The sequence below is a fragment of the Aaosphaeria arxii genome, assembly GCF_010015735.1.
Source record: "Aaosphaeria arxii CBS 175.79 unplaced genomic scaffold BU24scaffold_3, whole genome shotgun sequence".
NCBI classification, from domain to species: Eukaryota; Fungi; Ascomycota; class Dothideomycetes; order Pleosporales; genus Aaosphaeria; species Aaosphaeria arxii.
In genome coordinates this window covers 4229382-4242564 of record NW_022983476.1, presented here as the reverse complement: position 1 = coordinate 4242564, position 13183 = coordinate 4229382, and the positions used below count along the sequence as shown (strand labels likewise).

The 13183-nt window shown below is 52.4% G+C and overlaps 6 protein-coding genes across 6 annotated transcripts; 3 read left to right on the top strand and 3 right to left on the bottom strand.

Moving 5' to 3' along the window:
• Positions 1–90: 90 nt before the first annotated feature.
• Positions 91–2166, top strand: BU24DRAFT_169391 (uncharacterized protein). The gene is made up of 7 exons (XM_033521480.1): positions 91–372; positions 474–556; positions 659–740; positions 791–1165; positions 1224–1662; positions 1719–1888; positions 1946–2166. Exons 1-7 carry the CDS (start codon positions 327–329, stop codon positions 1969–1971), a joined length of 1221 nt encoding a protein of 406 aa, XP_033386708.1. The 5' UTR covers positions 91–326; the 3' UTR covers positions 1972–2166.
• A 643-nt stretch (positions 2167–2809) lies between these two features.
• Positions 2810–3724, top strand: BU24DRAFT_421354 (uncharacterized protein). The gene is made up of 2 exons (XM_033527707.1): positions 2810–3065; positions 3168–3724. The coding sequence occupies exons 1-2, from the start codon at positions 2918–2920 to the stop codon at positions 3335–3337; spliced, it is 318 nt and encodes a 105-aa protein (XP_033386707.1). The 5' UTR covers positions 2810–2917; the 3' UTR covers positions 3338–3724.
• A 687-nt stretch (positions 3725–4411) lies between these two features.
• BU24DRAFT_408287 (acetylcholinesterase precursor) lies at positions 4412–6261 on the bottom strand (the record flags this gene model as incomplete). The annotated part of the gene is made up of 2 exons (XM_033525853.1): positions 4412–6079; positions 6148–6261. 2 exons carry the CDS (start codon positions 6259–6261, stop codon positions 4412–4414), a joined length of 1782 nt encoding a protein of 593 aa, XP_033386706.1.
• A 2080-nt stretch (positions 6262–8341) lies between these two features.
• Positions 8342–9317, top strand: BU24DRAFT_491339 (haloacid dehalogenase; the record flags this gene model as incomplete). Its single annotated transcript, XM_033533785.1, has 2 exons — positions 8342–8663; positions 8728–9317. Exons 1-2 carry the CDS (start codon positions 8495–8497, stop codon positions 9315–9317), a joined length of 759 nt encoding a protein of 252 aa, XP_033386705.1. The 5' UTR covers positions 8342–8494.
• Positions 9318–9436: 119 nt separating this feature from the next.
• Positions 9437–10322, bottom strand: BU24DRAFT_344372 (uncharacterized protein; the record flags this gene model as incomplete). Its single annotated transcript, XM_033523398.1, has 2 exons — positions 9437–10009; positions 10074–10322. The coding sequence occupies 2 exons, from the start codon at positions 10320–10322 to the stop codon at positions 9437–9439; spliced, it is 822 nt and encodes a 273-aa protein (XP_033386704.1).
• Positions 10323–11044: 722 nt separating this feature from the next.
• On the bottom strand, positions 11045–11843 carry BU24DRAFT_461310 (uncharacterized protein; the record flags this gene model as incomplete). Its single annotated transcript, XM_033531882.1, has 2 exons — positions 11045–11656; positions 11724–11843. 2 exons carry the CDS (start codon positions 11841–11843, stop codon positions 11045–11047), a joined length of 732 nt encoding a protein of 243 aa, XP_033386703.1.
• Between the last annotated feature and the right edge of the window lie 1340 nt (positions 11844–13183).

The following is a 13183-nucleotide window of genomic DNA, read 5'->3' as shown; positions in this document are numbered from 1 at the left end:
GTCCGACATCCTCCACCCGTTCTTCATCTTCTTCTTTTCCCCGACTCGCCATAGCCATTTCCCAAAACCGACTTTGCTCGACTAGTCCTTCGCTGACGGCACGCCCGATCCGAGCACAACGCAACTCGACTCCGCACCCTCTCGCTCGCTCTCTGACCTTTCTCTCGCCCTCTCCACCCTCTCACTCACCTCTCCTCCTCCTTCCTGACACCTTGCTCCTCCTAATTCCTCATCGCATACACACACGCATACCCTCATGTCTTACTATCCAGGGCAGCAGTACAACGGCGGGCAGGGCAATTACGGCCCTCCCCCACCCCAGAATTATGGCCCTCCTCAAGGCGGCTATCCTCCGCAAAACTATGGTCCTCCGTAAGTTGTTGCTATGCGCGCCGCTCATACCCAACCCGAGTGGGGTGGGGTGCTGAGATTCTCGACAACATGACTTTGCTGACCCTCTACCCTCTCATCAGTCCACCACAACAACAGTATGGCTACGGCGGCCCTCCTCCGTCCCATTCCCCTCAACCTCCCTACAATAATGGCTACGGGCAAGGCCCTCCCCCGCAGCAGTACGGCTACAATCAGGTATGCTTGAGCTCCCCTTCCACAATCCCAACTTAATCCCATCTGAGCTGCGGCTGACGCGTTGACACAGAGCCCGGCCCCTCAACAGTACGGATACAACCAAGGTCCTCCGCCGCCGCAGAACTATGCTCCTCCGCAGCACCAGCGTCCCGGTACGTTAATTCGCAATCTACCAAGCCGTTCAAGTGGCTAATGAACACAGGTCCCCCGCCGCAGCAACACAGCAGCAACGGATATGGGCCGCCACCGCCGCCAACGCAACCCCAGAACTTCGGTCATGGAGCCCCCAATAACTATTCCTTCCAGTACTCGGCCTGCGACGGCAAGAAGAAGGCTCTCTTGATCGGCATCAATTACTTCGGACAGCGTGGACAGCTCCGGGGTTGCATCAACGATGTCAAGAACATGTCGTCGTACCTCAACGGCCACTTCGGCTACAAGAGGGAGGACATGGTGACTCTGACCGACGACCAGCAGAACCCCATGAGCCAGCCGACCAAGGCCAACATCCTCCGTGCCATGCACTGGTTGGTCAAGGACGCGAGGCCGAACGATTCTCTTTTCTTCCATTACTCTGGTATGTTTTCACCTTGATTCTCCATATGCGATTGCCAATACTAACATACTCTGTGCAGGTCACGGTGGACAGACCAAGGATCTCGACGGAGATGAGGATGATGGTTACGACGAGGTCATCTACCCGGTGGATTTCCGCACCGCCGGCCACATCGTCGACGACGAGATGCATCTCATCATGGTGCAGTCCCTACAACCAGGTGTGCGCCTGACAGCCATTTTCGACTCGTGCCACTCTGGATCCGCCCTCGACCTTCCCTACATCTACTCCACCCAAGGTGTCCTCAAGGAGCCCAACCTTGCCAAGGAAGCTGGTCAGGGTCTGCTTGGTATCGTATCATCGTACGCGAAGAACGATATCGGCAGTATGCTTTCTACCGCTTCCGCCATGTTCAAGAAGGTCACTACCGGAGACGAGGTCTACAAGAGGAATCTCAAGACGAAGACAAGTCCTGCAGACGTCATCATGTGGAGTGGATCCAAGGATACCCAGACTTCGTAAGTTTCTGCTTTTCGTCAAGCCTCTGCGGACTACCTAGCTAACTTATCAAAAGTGCCGATGCATCGATCGGAGGTGAAGCCACAGGCGCCATGTCATACGCCTTCATTGCCAGCTTGAAGAAGAACCCCAAGCAGAGCTACGTGCAGTTGCTGAACAGCATCCGTGACGAGCTCGAGGGCAAGTATGACCAGAAGCCTCAGCTTAGCTGCAGTCATCCACTGAGTAAGTTGACACCTACCGTCCGCTGCAAAGAGATTCGACTAACAATGTGCTTTTTAGATGTCGATTTACTCTATGTCATGTAGAGAGTCGTAAGTTTTGATGGGTGGCGCGCCGGCACATGTAAAAATGAAAGGCTATGAACGGCCTTTTGCGATCGACATTGTTGAATCTGATTATTGATGGAAACGAATGATACCACACCTTTTGGCATTGTAGATTTTTTTCTTTTCTTATGGGGAACGTTCCCGATCGTGTTTCTCAATTATTTCCATTATTGTTATTCACACTCGTGGAGCACTTTTCCTTACACCAAAAGGGGACATGGAAAGAGGGAATGGACGGATCGGCACGGCCGTGGACTATGACGGGACCTTGGATAAGATTCAGGGAACGATGTGACCATGAGAAACGGTCTACTGTAGATATTGGAATATGGACTTGGATATGGATTTGGGATAGGGCGTGGAGGTTTATTAGCATTTCGTGTCTCTCAAATCGGTCATTGGCGCGGCGTTCGCTTTTGATGCTTTTGTTGGTGTCGAGACCTTTGCAGTCCGATTGGAATGATAAAGAAATTCCTTTACAGAGACGCAAACATTGAATATTGTATTGTATGATCTTGGTTGTACATGTGCATTTTGTCCTTTCCAAGTCATGCCATTGAAATGTTGTCTGTAGTTGTTACATAACACGTACTTTGCTCTGCTACAAGTGGGCTGGAGCTTGGGCCACTCTCCATCCGAACATCCACCCACCAATTGACGCCATCCCCCATTGGAGCTTTGTGATGCTTTCTCGACGTCATCAATCAATTCCTCATCATCATCACACATGAAAGTCCTACGTTTAGGAGGGAACCAATCCCTTTAAATACCTCCCCGGTACCTCATCCTCCAAAAATCCTTCAACCTCAAAAAACACCAATTCCAACATCCCTTTCCAATCCTCCACGAATCCATCCATCCATCTCCTAGGACTCATCCTACCACTTTCAAACTTCAAACCAAAACCCAATACAAAACAGCCAAAATGTTCCGCACCGCTCTTGCCCGCCAGGCCCGCCTCTTCTCCACCTCCCCGGTCGTCCGCAAGAGCCCCGTCGAGACCGTCAAGGACGCCGCCAAGGCAGTCGACCGAACCATTTCCGATGCCGCCGTCAAGGGAATCGAGACCGGTGGTACGTAGTTCACCTATCGTCCCTTTTGCAATCCCTAATCCCAATTACTCTTTACAATTGCTTTCTTTACGTGCAACTTCGCTAACAAAGTCTTTCCAACAGAGTCCGCCGCCCAAGCCGTGAAGGAAGCCCTCCCCGAGTCCGCAGGCCAGGCAAAGGGCCAGGCCCACGAGGCCGCCGGAGAGGCGAAGGGCAAGGCCAGCGAGCTCGCCGGCGAGGCAAAGGGCAAGGCGCAGGAGCTCAAGGGCCAGGCTAAGGCCAAGGTCCAGTAGAGTGACATCTACTTGACTACTTTACTCACCCTTCGTCTTCAATTCGGACGAATGAATGAACGAACGAACGACCTGTTAGCACCGGGGAAAAATGAGCCTGGATGGAGGGGGGAGGCTAGCTAGCTGCTTCTCTTCTTGTTGAGATGTCTTTGGGTGCTGGAGAACGGTTTGACGATTGCATGCATGCATAATGGCGTAGTTGTCTTTTGACACCTTCCTCCCTGGCTCCTGTTCTATATTTATGGCATTGTCTGCTTGCTCATACATAAAAGATAGGGCAGGATAAGACGTGACAGGGCATAACAGAGCAAGGCAGGATATGGGAGGGGTTATGTATAATGTTAATGAAATTAATCAAATTCAAAAAAAAGTGCAACATCTTCACCATTGCTGTCCTTTTCACCACCACGTTTGCCATCACTTCACCTTCATCTTCACTATCAATTCACTGTCACTTTACTGTCACTTCACTGCTTACTGTTATCTCTACTGTCACGATTCACTATCCTCTTTACTGTTCATCTTCACTGTCCATCTTCACTGGCCTTTCTACTGACATCTTTGCTGACACTTCACTGACCTTCACCAACACTTTACTAACACTTCTCTACCACTTCACTACCACTGTAATGTTCACTATCACTGTCCCCGTTCTTCACCTTCCTCTTCGCTGTCACGTTCACTGTGTGATATTCCTGTTCACTGTCCTCTTCACCAGCATGTTCACTGTCACTTCACCATTATCTTCCTTGCCTTTTCACTGTGATCTTAACTGTTCTCTGTTATGTATGTTTACCATTATTTTCACGTTCACGTTCAAACGTACGTTTACCTTCACTGTCATTCACTCTTCACGTTCATCTTCATCTTCATCTTCATCTCCACATTCACCCGTACCGTCACTTAAAGGAAGACAGGACAACGTTATAGATATAGTCAATTACCATGAATTATTCATCATTCATCATATCTCTAGATCGCAATATTAACAAGCCGTCGTCTCCACCAACCACTACACATCACACATCAAACATTACTTATATACCTCGTACCAGAAACCATCACACGTCTAGACTAGGAAAACAGCCCCTTCTGCCAGAAATCGCACCTCCCGTTCTGGTTCGAGTCCTTGACGATCCGGATGCCCGTGTCGCTGATCCGCAGCACCCGCGCCTCCTTCTCGCCGTCCCCGTACGTCTGGAACTCTCCGATGACGCCGCCTGCGTTTGCGGCCGCCGCGTTGGCGGAGGGGACACCTTCCTCCGTGAACGACGTGATGTAGCCCTGCAGCGCGGCCGCGACGGTCGCGTTGCGGACGCCCAGGGGCGAGGAGGCCGGTGCGAGCGGCCCGCCGTCCCAGAACGTGTAGCTGAGGTCCTGGCCGTGGATGCCCGGCGGGACGGCGAAGAGGTACGAGTACGAGGATGCATTGTTGGCGTCGGCGGAGAGGGTGAGGTACCGCGTGTTGCAGGTGAAGATGGACTCGGCGACGATGAGGGCCGCGCGGTCGTACTCAGTCGTGTAGAGTTCTGTGACGTTGGCGGTGGTGTTGGTGCCCTTGGAGCCCACGGGCGGGTAGAGTTCCGTGGTCACGTAGTCGATGACTCTCTGGGGGATGTAAGGGAACACGCCGCGCAGTTGGCGGTTTATGTCGGCTGTGGAATTGATGTTCGGGGGCGTGAAGAGGACTCCCTCGGCGGTGTTGTGGCCGACCATGATCTCCACGTCCTTGTCGAAGCGGCCTTGGGCTAGGAGTTGAGGGGGCTGGGCGGGCGTGAAGTTGCCGTCCACGACGGGGCCGTAGATGTAGGAGCCGTACGGCGCCTCGAGGACTTGGAGCGAGTTGGCGCGGATGAGGGCTTCGGTGGGGACCTTGCGAAGCTCAGCGAGGGTGGTAGTGTTGGTCAAGTTCAGGAGGCGTTGGAAGGCATCTTCTTGCTGGAGTTGCGAGGAGACCGGAAGCCAGCCTGGGGATTGCGGGATTGCTCGTTGGAAGGGTGCTGGGCCTTGAGAACCGCCGTATGCGGTGATCTGGTGCATGATGCTGCCGCCGCCTGCGCTCTCGCCGAAGACCGTCACGCGGTCAGGATCGCCGCCGAAGAGGTGGATGTTCTTCTTGACCCATTCGAGCGCGAATCTCTGGTCTAGGAGCGCGAGATTGGCGGTGCCGCCCTCGGCTTGGTAGGTAGGTCCGGATGTGAAGCCCATGGCGCCCAAGCGGTAGTTTAGCGCTACATACACGATATCTCCCTCGCCGTTAGTAGTGCTGTTGTAGCCGCTCATTGCGAGGAGCCCGGCTGGGTTCGTGTACTTGTTGCCCCCGACATAGCCGCCGCCGTAGATCCATACCAGGACGGGTGCGCCTTTGCTCTTGCCATTACTATAACCGTTGCTTTGAGACTTGCCAGTGGAGTTGAAGACCTTCTCAGGTACGAAGACATCGAGGAAGAGGCAATCCTCGGATGCTCGGGGGTCCTGGCGTGCCACCGGGGTAGTTTGGTTCGATGGGGTTGGAACATATGGCTGTGTATAGTTGAAAGGAAGGCCAAGGAACCGCGATGTGAGGAATTGAACAGCTACAGAGTTCCAACCTGTTCCGGCCTGAGGGCATATCCTGCCGATGCTGCCATTGTTAATGGAAGATCGGTTCTTTTCTGGTGCTGCTGGCGGCGCGAATCGAAGTTCTCCTAATGGAGGCGCTGCATAGCGGATGTTGGAGAAATTGTAGAAGCGGTAAGACTCCTATTACGTGTGAGGTTAGAGCTGTGTTTCTATGCTATGCTGGTCAACATAATGGAAGGTCTACTTACATTAAAGTTGCTTGCCTGATGGAGCTCATAGCCCAAGTCCACCACAGGCAGTGACGCGTTCTCGGCGTATGCTGCTCCCAGCAAAGCGACAACTGTCGCCGCAAGCTTCAACATGGTTTGACGATACTATATATTAATCCACGTTCACTTTCCCTACAGTAGCTCGTTCGGATTGACGACGAAGAACCACAAGCTGCGCTATTGAACGGTCAATGGCAAGCAACCCAGCAAGCAGAAGTGACAACCCAGATATGCGTTGTAAACAACCGCAATGGACACAAGCAAGCAGCGAGCAGCGAACAGCACGCAGACCCTTGGTTACGTATGGAAAGGAAGCACCCGGGGTCAAGAAGAGAGGGCTAGCCGCATCTTTTAAAGGAACAATTGCTTCCACATCCTTTCGTGGCATGCCAGCAAGGCAAGCAGGGCTACCTAGCTCTAGCTACCTAGTTCGATGGGGCGAGCTGGGATGTGAGCTTACTGTGATCCTCCCCACACCGCGGAGAGAGGCGGCAGCGGACCAAAAAGATACCCGATCGACTCCATCAATTACTGCGGAGAATGGTCGGGATGGGTGCTAGAGCCTGAGCGAATTCATCAGCAATTCGATTGGACCAGGGGGGGTTGGGTGGATGGAGATGGGCACAAAAAGTCGGGAGGTCATGGTATCCGTTTGGGGTAAAGAAGGCTTTCCGCCATTGAAATTCGATAGCTCCATGTGCCGGCAGCTCTCATGCAGCTGCTGGGTGTAGCTACTCGGATATGGACAAATAATGGTCTGGATCAGCAAAATGAGAACGAGGATGATTGTGCGAGGTATGGATGACAACAAAGGATTGGGATGGTCTGCTCGTCTACGTCATGCATGTGATGGAAAATGCGCGGGGAAAGTCCGAACAGAACATGGGGGAATGCGCCAACCTCGGCCATTCATCTTACACTTTCACACTCTTACACCCGCAACTTGCACCTGAACCTTACCTGTCCTGTCCTGTCCTGTCCTGTCCTGCTCATGCGAGTATATTATCCCCAGTCATGCTGATTTTCCATTTTTGTACATCCTTCGGCATACACAATACAGGTAGGTTACACCATACATCCAAGGTTGGGTGAACATAGGAGATATGCCTTTACATCCTCAATGGCATCAATGGACAGCAACTGCGAGTATTGGAGCTCACACAATGTCACACCGACTACTTCCCGCTCCTTTCCTCAATGCGTAAAAGGTACGAGGTACTTTACTCCAATGTACTACTACGCCGTCCTCACGCGTAAGCACCCCCGTAAGCCCCCAGACGGACACACTGCACAAATCGAGCCCACGGCCCGCAAGCTACAAGCCACGAGCGTTCGAATCCAGGAACGTTGCTCCGCGGCGTTGCTTGGATCGGCTTAAATCGCATCTGAACGAGTTGCTGATGTGCACACCTCGATGTATTTGTACGAGTTAGCAGCGAACGCCATTAGACGACGCCATGGTAGCTTCTGCTATTCCGCCGAACTGTTTTCCCCAGGACGATGTACTGTGTACCCCAGATCTGGAGCTCGTGCCTCGTCCCCCACATGTGAAGATGCACAACACGGGTTAGGTAGACATCTGTGCAATGTGCCCTACCCTACCCCGGAATACGAGAAAATTCACATGCGGTCCTACTCAACACTCGCATGCCGAGTTAAAGGGAAAAGCTTGCACACTAGGTATAGCCGCCATGCGTTGAGAGACATTAGAATAGCGATGCACACGCAGTGGCTTCAATGAAATATCTACGCAGTGCTTGTCAGTTCTATCGACTCCTTGGACGCATTGGATTCTGATGGAATATGCAATAACGATTTACGAGATAGACACATTCATTTCTTCCCCATTAAGCAGTTTTGTCCCCCTGGATGTGTTTGTAGCCTCCATATCATACCTGCGTTGCATTAAGCATCAAACCAGTAGCCAGACCCCTTCCTAGTTCATGCAAGATATAATTACAACTTATCCCTTCAACTGTTACCCCATGTGTACATGATCCTTTCCAGGAGATACCACATACATAAATAGAGAATACATGCATTTCCAAACAAATGTAGTAGATACCACGCAAAGCTTTGGTATCCATCCCAATCCCAGCAAAGCGGGCACGCACGCGCGGGGTACCCCAGATATTATGAACCAAGTACAGAATATGGACCCTTCACTGTGTACCTTTCCCCATTACGACGTTACGACAACGCAAACATAAACCCATCTATCGATCAATGCTCATGAAACAAAACACCTTAAACAAAGCACCATTCATCCTAGACAACTAAGAAAATAAGAAAGAGATAGAAACTGGCCCACAACCCCTCCTCCATTATGTCCCCCTCCATAGTCCTAGCCTTCGACGTCTACGGCACCCTCCTCTCCACCTCCTCCATCGCCTCAAAGCTATCCCAGCACTTCGGCGCCGCCCACGACGCGGACGCTCTGGCGACTGAATGGCGGAGGACGCAATTGGAGTACACGTTCCGGTTGAACAGTATGGGTATGAACCCATCCTCCAAGTAAGTCCCATAGTAGGAGTTCCGAGTAACAAAACGAGAAAATAGGTAAATACCACCCCTTCACAGCCGTAACACGCACCTCGCTCCTACAAACCCTGCTCTCCGCTTCCATCCCCACCCCCACGGAGGAAACGATCTCAGACATCATGGCCGCGTACGACGCGCTAGAGGCATTCCCGGACGTTGCGCCTCTCCTTACGCAGCTCGAGTCCCCCCCTTCGTCGTCGGTTGACAAGGTGACGGCTGTGTTGTTTTCGAACGGCACGCGCGACATGATCGCCTCGTCTATGGCGAACTCGCGGGGGATGAAGGGAAGGGGGAATGTGTTTGGGAAGGTGGTTGTGGTGGATGATGTGGTGCGGAGGTATAAGCCGGCGCCTGAGGTGTACAGGCACCTGTGTGAAGAGGTTGGGAGGGAAGAGGGGGAGGGGGTGTGGTTGGTTAGTGGGAATCCGTTTGATGTTGTCGGGGCGAAGGCTTTTGGGCTGAGGGCTGCTTGGGTGGATAGGGAGGGGAGGGGGTGGGTGGATAGGTTGTTGGATGGGGATGAGGAGGGACTGAGGCCGGATGTTGTTGTTAGGGGGGTTGATGAGGTCGTTGGGAGGGTTGAGGAGTTCTTGGGGACGGGGAAGTAGATGTATATATGTGATGTGATGAATTATGATATATTGATCCAACATCCTATATGTCAAAAAGAGTGTCACGAAGTCGAGTCATGATATCGATATAGGATGTAGGATATGATACTCCAGCCCTACCTCTTCCTCCACCGCACCCTCCCCACCCACTTAACCCAAGCCCTCACGTCCTCCCTCTCCTCCAACAATTCGACGCTCCAGAACTCCCTCGCTAGCTCCTCGTTGCTCGCAGCCCGGTGCACGAAGCTGTGGCACGCACGGCATAACCAAGCGACGCTGTTCAGCATCTCCTCGGCGTGCCAGCCGCGCTTCCGAACCCGATCGTGCGTGGACCGCGGGATCAGGTGGTGATACGTCAGGGGGATCCAGTCGCGGTGGCAGAGCTCGCACTCGGTGGTGCGGGTCGTGGTCCAGATCGGCGGCGGGGACGTCGTGGAGGTGATGTAGGCGTCGAGGATGGAGTGGAAGAAGTTGTGCAGGTCTGTGGCGTCGGGTTCTGGTGGGAGGAGGCTGTAGGAAGAGAGGTTCTCGATTGCGATTGGGGAGATGGTGGAGAGGAGGTTTGTCGTTGTTGATGCGGTGACAGGTGTGGAGTATTCGTCTTGTAGTCGTGCTGAGTCTTTCCATTTGGCGTATGATAATGTCCGGAGAGTCTCTGGCAAAGATGGGAATATGAGACTTGATAGATACTATGTATCATCGATCAACATTGGTCCTAGGATTTCATGTACCATCAATTCGGAAGCTCCTTACATCTATGAATTCCCCTAGATCCTCAGCATCGCTTCCATCATTCAGGTCGGTACTCTGGACTGTTGAGACCGGCTCAATTGAAGTTTTATCTTTCGAGTGATTTCTGACAGAACTCAGTCTCCCTTTTCTCCTCTTTCTGCTCTTAGTGCCCTCAATTGGCCTTGCTAGAATTCGAAGGACGGGGTCGCTAAGGCATTCGCGAAACGTCTCATAATTCGATTGTTCGTCGGGATGTATGTCGTCACTCATGGTCACTGATTATTTAATGTATATCTCTGCAGCATGTAGAACAGTCTAGGTCGTGATATGGCGAAGGAGGAAGACATTGTGCGTGGGTGGTGACAGCGTTGGTATATGTATGTACGCTGCCGCGATGATGTAGGTCGTTGATTGCTCTCAATGACGAGTAGTGGCGGGGGCGGGGCCATTGTTGCTGCCCTCATTACTCGTAGCACGCCAGAGCGCGATTGTGCACATCTGGGAGATAAGGGCAAGGGCGGAGTTTGTCGAGAACATTCTTAACTTAAGCCTGGTTTTGTATATTATAGAAACTCTGAGAACGAGCTGGCAAAACTTGCAACCGTGTGTAGTTAGTTAGTCGTGGTGGCTGAATATGAGCCATAGCGCGGAAGGGCGCCAAAGGCAGCAACATACGGAGCACCTTTTGACATGCACGAATCGTTGTGAGACGCAGCGAAAGCCCATGTTCTATCATTCGCTCTAAACGGGGTGTATAGTCCCAGACCATTGTAACAGCCCATTGTCCAAAATAACATCAGACCATCCAGACTCCCAAACGATCCAGTCACCTATTTAGACAGCCATGCACAAAGCAAGCAACGCCCTGCCAGATGCATTTACTTTCCACCCATTTATACGAACCACCGGATGTCCCTCGAAAAGAATGCACACATCCACACAGTTGACTTTGAAATGGTAGGGTTCCGGAGCTTCATCGTCAGTTATGACGTTCATTTCTTCTTGCCCTTTCCGCGTTTTGCGCTTCCCATGGCGGCCTCCCTTCTCCTTGCCTCACGCTCCATCTGTTCTGCCCTGGCTTTCTCTGCCTCTGCCCTCTCCTCGGCTTCGGCCTTCTTCCTGGCAGCCTCGGCCTCACGACGCTCCCTGACGAGCGCCAAACGCTCCAAATCACTGCGCGCCTGGTCGGTCTTGCCTTCAGCGTGCATCTTCTCGTATCTTGCCTTGGCCTGCTGAGCCTCCAAGGCCTCGCGCTCCCGGCGTGACAGCTGCGAGATGTCCTTGGCCTTGCCTTTGCTGCTCTCCGCAGGCTCTTTGGCGACGGGCTTCGCGGCCTGGCTGCGCGCCTTGGCGGTGTGGTTCGGGTTCGCGGGCATATCGTCGTCATCGTCGTCTTCCTCCTCCTCGGAGTCGGTGGGTAGGTCACCGGGGGCGGCGACCTTCTGCTGCTGCTTTGCTATCGCGGCCTGCTTACGGGCTTTTGCGGCGGCGCGGCGCTCCTCGCGGGTGAGCTCCTGCTTGGGCTGGCCGTCGTCCTCGGAGGATTCCTCCTCAGAGTCTTCCTCTTCTTCTTCAGAGGACTCGTCGTCCTTCTTGGATGGTTCCTGCGATTATCCGTTAGTAGTGTGTTCATGTGCTGAGTGTGCCTGTTTTGGGGGAGCGGAGACATACACCCCACATGCCTTCGACCTCGCCATCAGCATTGATGGGCTGGAGGTCTCTCGAGAAGTGCTTTCCGCCGCCACGCTTGGGCTTGCTGAACTTGCCGCCTCGGCCACGTGCTGAAGACATGGTGAATATGGGTGTAGATATGTGTGCGCGTAGAAACTATGTGCGAGGAGACCGGAGTCTTCTTTTTTTCGCCGAGTTGTTGGCTTGCAAGGCGGGTTTGTAGCGTCGTGTGTGGGTGAGGAGGGATCGTGGGTACCGAGTGTGACTGGTAGGTAATATATATGGTGGAGCCCTTGAGGGAAGGGGAATGTTTGAAACTAATCCACGGCAGTCTGTCAGCGCCCTGAAGATGATTTATCCAGGAAGAAGGAGGGCCATGATACGTACCGATAAGTGGTGTGAATTTGGAGAGGCTACCAAAATGTGAGGAGGATAGAGTGAATACTTTTGGTAGTGTAGTGATGTCCTAGTCGTAGTGCGTAGTGGGAGAGGCGCTTGAGTGACTTGACCCCGCCAGTCCCAAGTTCCTTTTCCAACTCATCCCTCGTCACTCGTCGCCTGTTCCACGCCATCCCCTATCCGGTATAACCCCCCTCACCTCCTCCCCACCCTGGTCAGGTCCGTTCACCGGCTTAGTCATCCCAAAAAATCGAATATCATTCGCATCCCAGCTGTTCCTCTTTTCTTCTTTTCTTCTTCTTCTTCTTCATGAAAACGAACCCTTCCAATTCACTCTAAGCCATCCTTCTACATGATGCATTGGAGGGGAAAGAGGAGGGAAGAGTGAATGAAGAAATTCAAAGCGTCCGCTTACCCCCTTCTCTTCGATGTTAGAAGTTCCGCTTCTTTCGTGGTGCGAAGGTAAATAATTTATGACGACACATACACACGCGTTTTTACCACGCCTACCTAGCCTAGGTAGGTAGCTATGTAGTAACTAGGTATCCATCTAATCATCTACTCGGTACACGTCTATCCAACTTGTGCCTGAAAGACATCGCGCTCAGTAGACATGTTCCTGGTCCTTGGAACTCCCCCTATCGCTCGTGATTGAATAGCTCGTTCTGCTTTCCCCATCTTTTCTCCTGACCCTGGCAACATATGCAAATAAGTAACCACACCGTACTTGATGTACTATCTTATGTACCCTATACTCATCGTGAGCCGCAATACCATCGCCTCCTGATACTTCTCTGTTCTTCATACCAAGTAGTTCGACCATCTTGTAAACCTGCTCTTCTATCCTCCTCCCTGCGATGCAAGACAGCTTTTCATGGATTTTGTTACTAGCTGTTGCATTCGCCATTCTCCTCTTAGAAGTTTCAAGCAAGCCCTCATATTCATTCGACCGGGCCAATACTACAAGACCATAGGATCGAAACAAACAACTCAGTCTCGGTCAACTTCTGTCTACATCGCTCTTTCAACTTGCACGTTCAATCAAAGTCAACGATACTGGG

Bases quoted from the DNA above. Each gene is read 5' to 3' on its own strand.
- BU24DRAFT_169391 (XM_033521480.1), top strand. From the start codon at position 327: ATGGCCCTCCTCAAGGCGGCTATCCTCCGCAAAACTATGGTCCTCC. The intron at 557-658 runs GCCCTCCCCCGC...GCGTTGACACAG, and splicing joins CAATAATGGCTACGGGCAAG to AGCCCGGCCCCTCAACAGTA. The intron at 1,166-1,223 runs GTATGTTTTCAC...TACTCTGTGCAG, and splicing joins TCTTTTCTTCCATTACTCTG to GTCACGGTGGACAGACCAAG.
- BU24DRAFT_421354 (XM_033527707.1), top strand. From the start codon at position 2,918: ATGTTCCGCACCGCTCTTGCCCGCCAGGCCCGCCTCTTCTCCACCTCC. The intron at 3,066-3,167 runs GTACGTAGTTCA...TCTTTCCAACAG, and splicing joins CAAGGGAATCGAGACCGGTG to AGTCCGCCGCCCAAGCCGTG.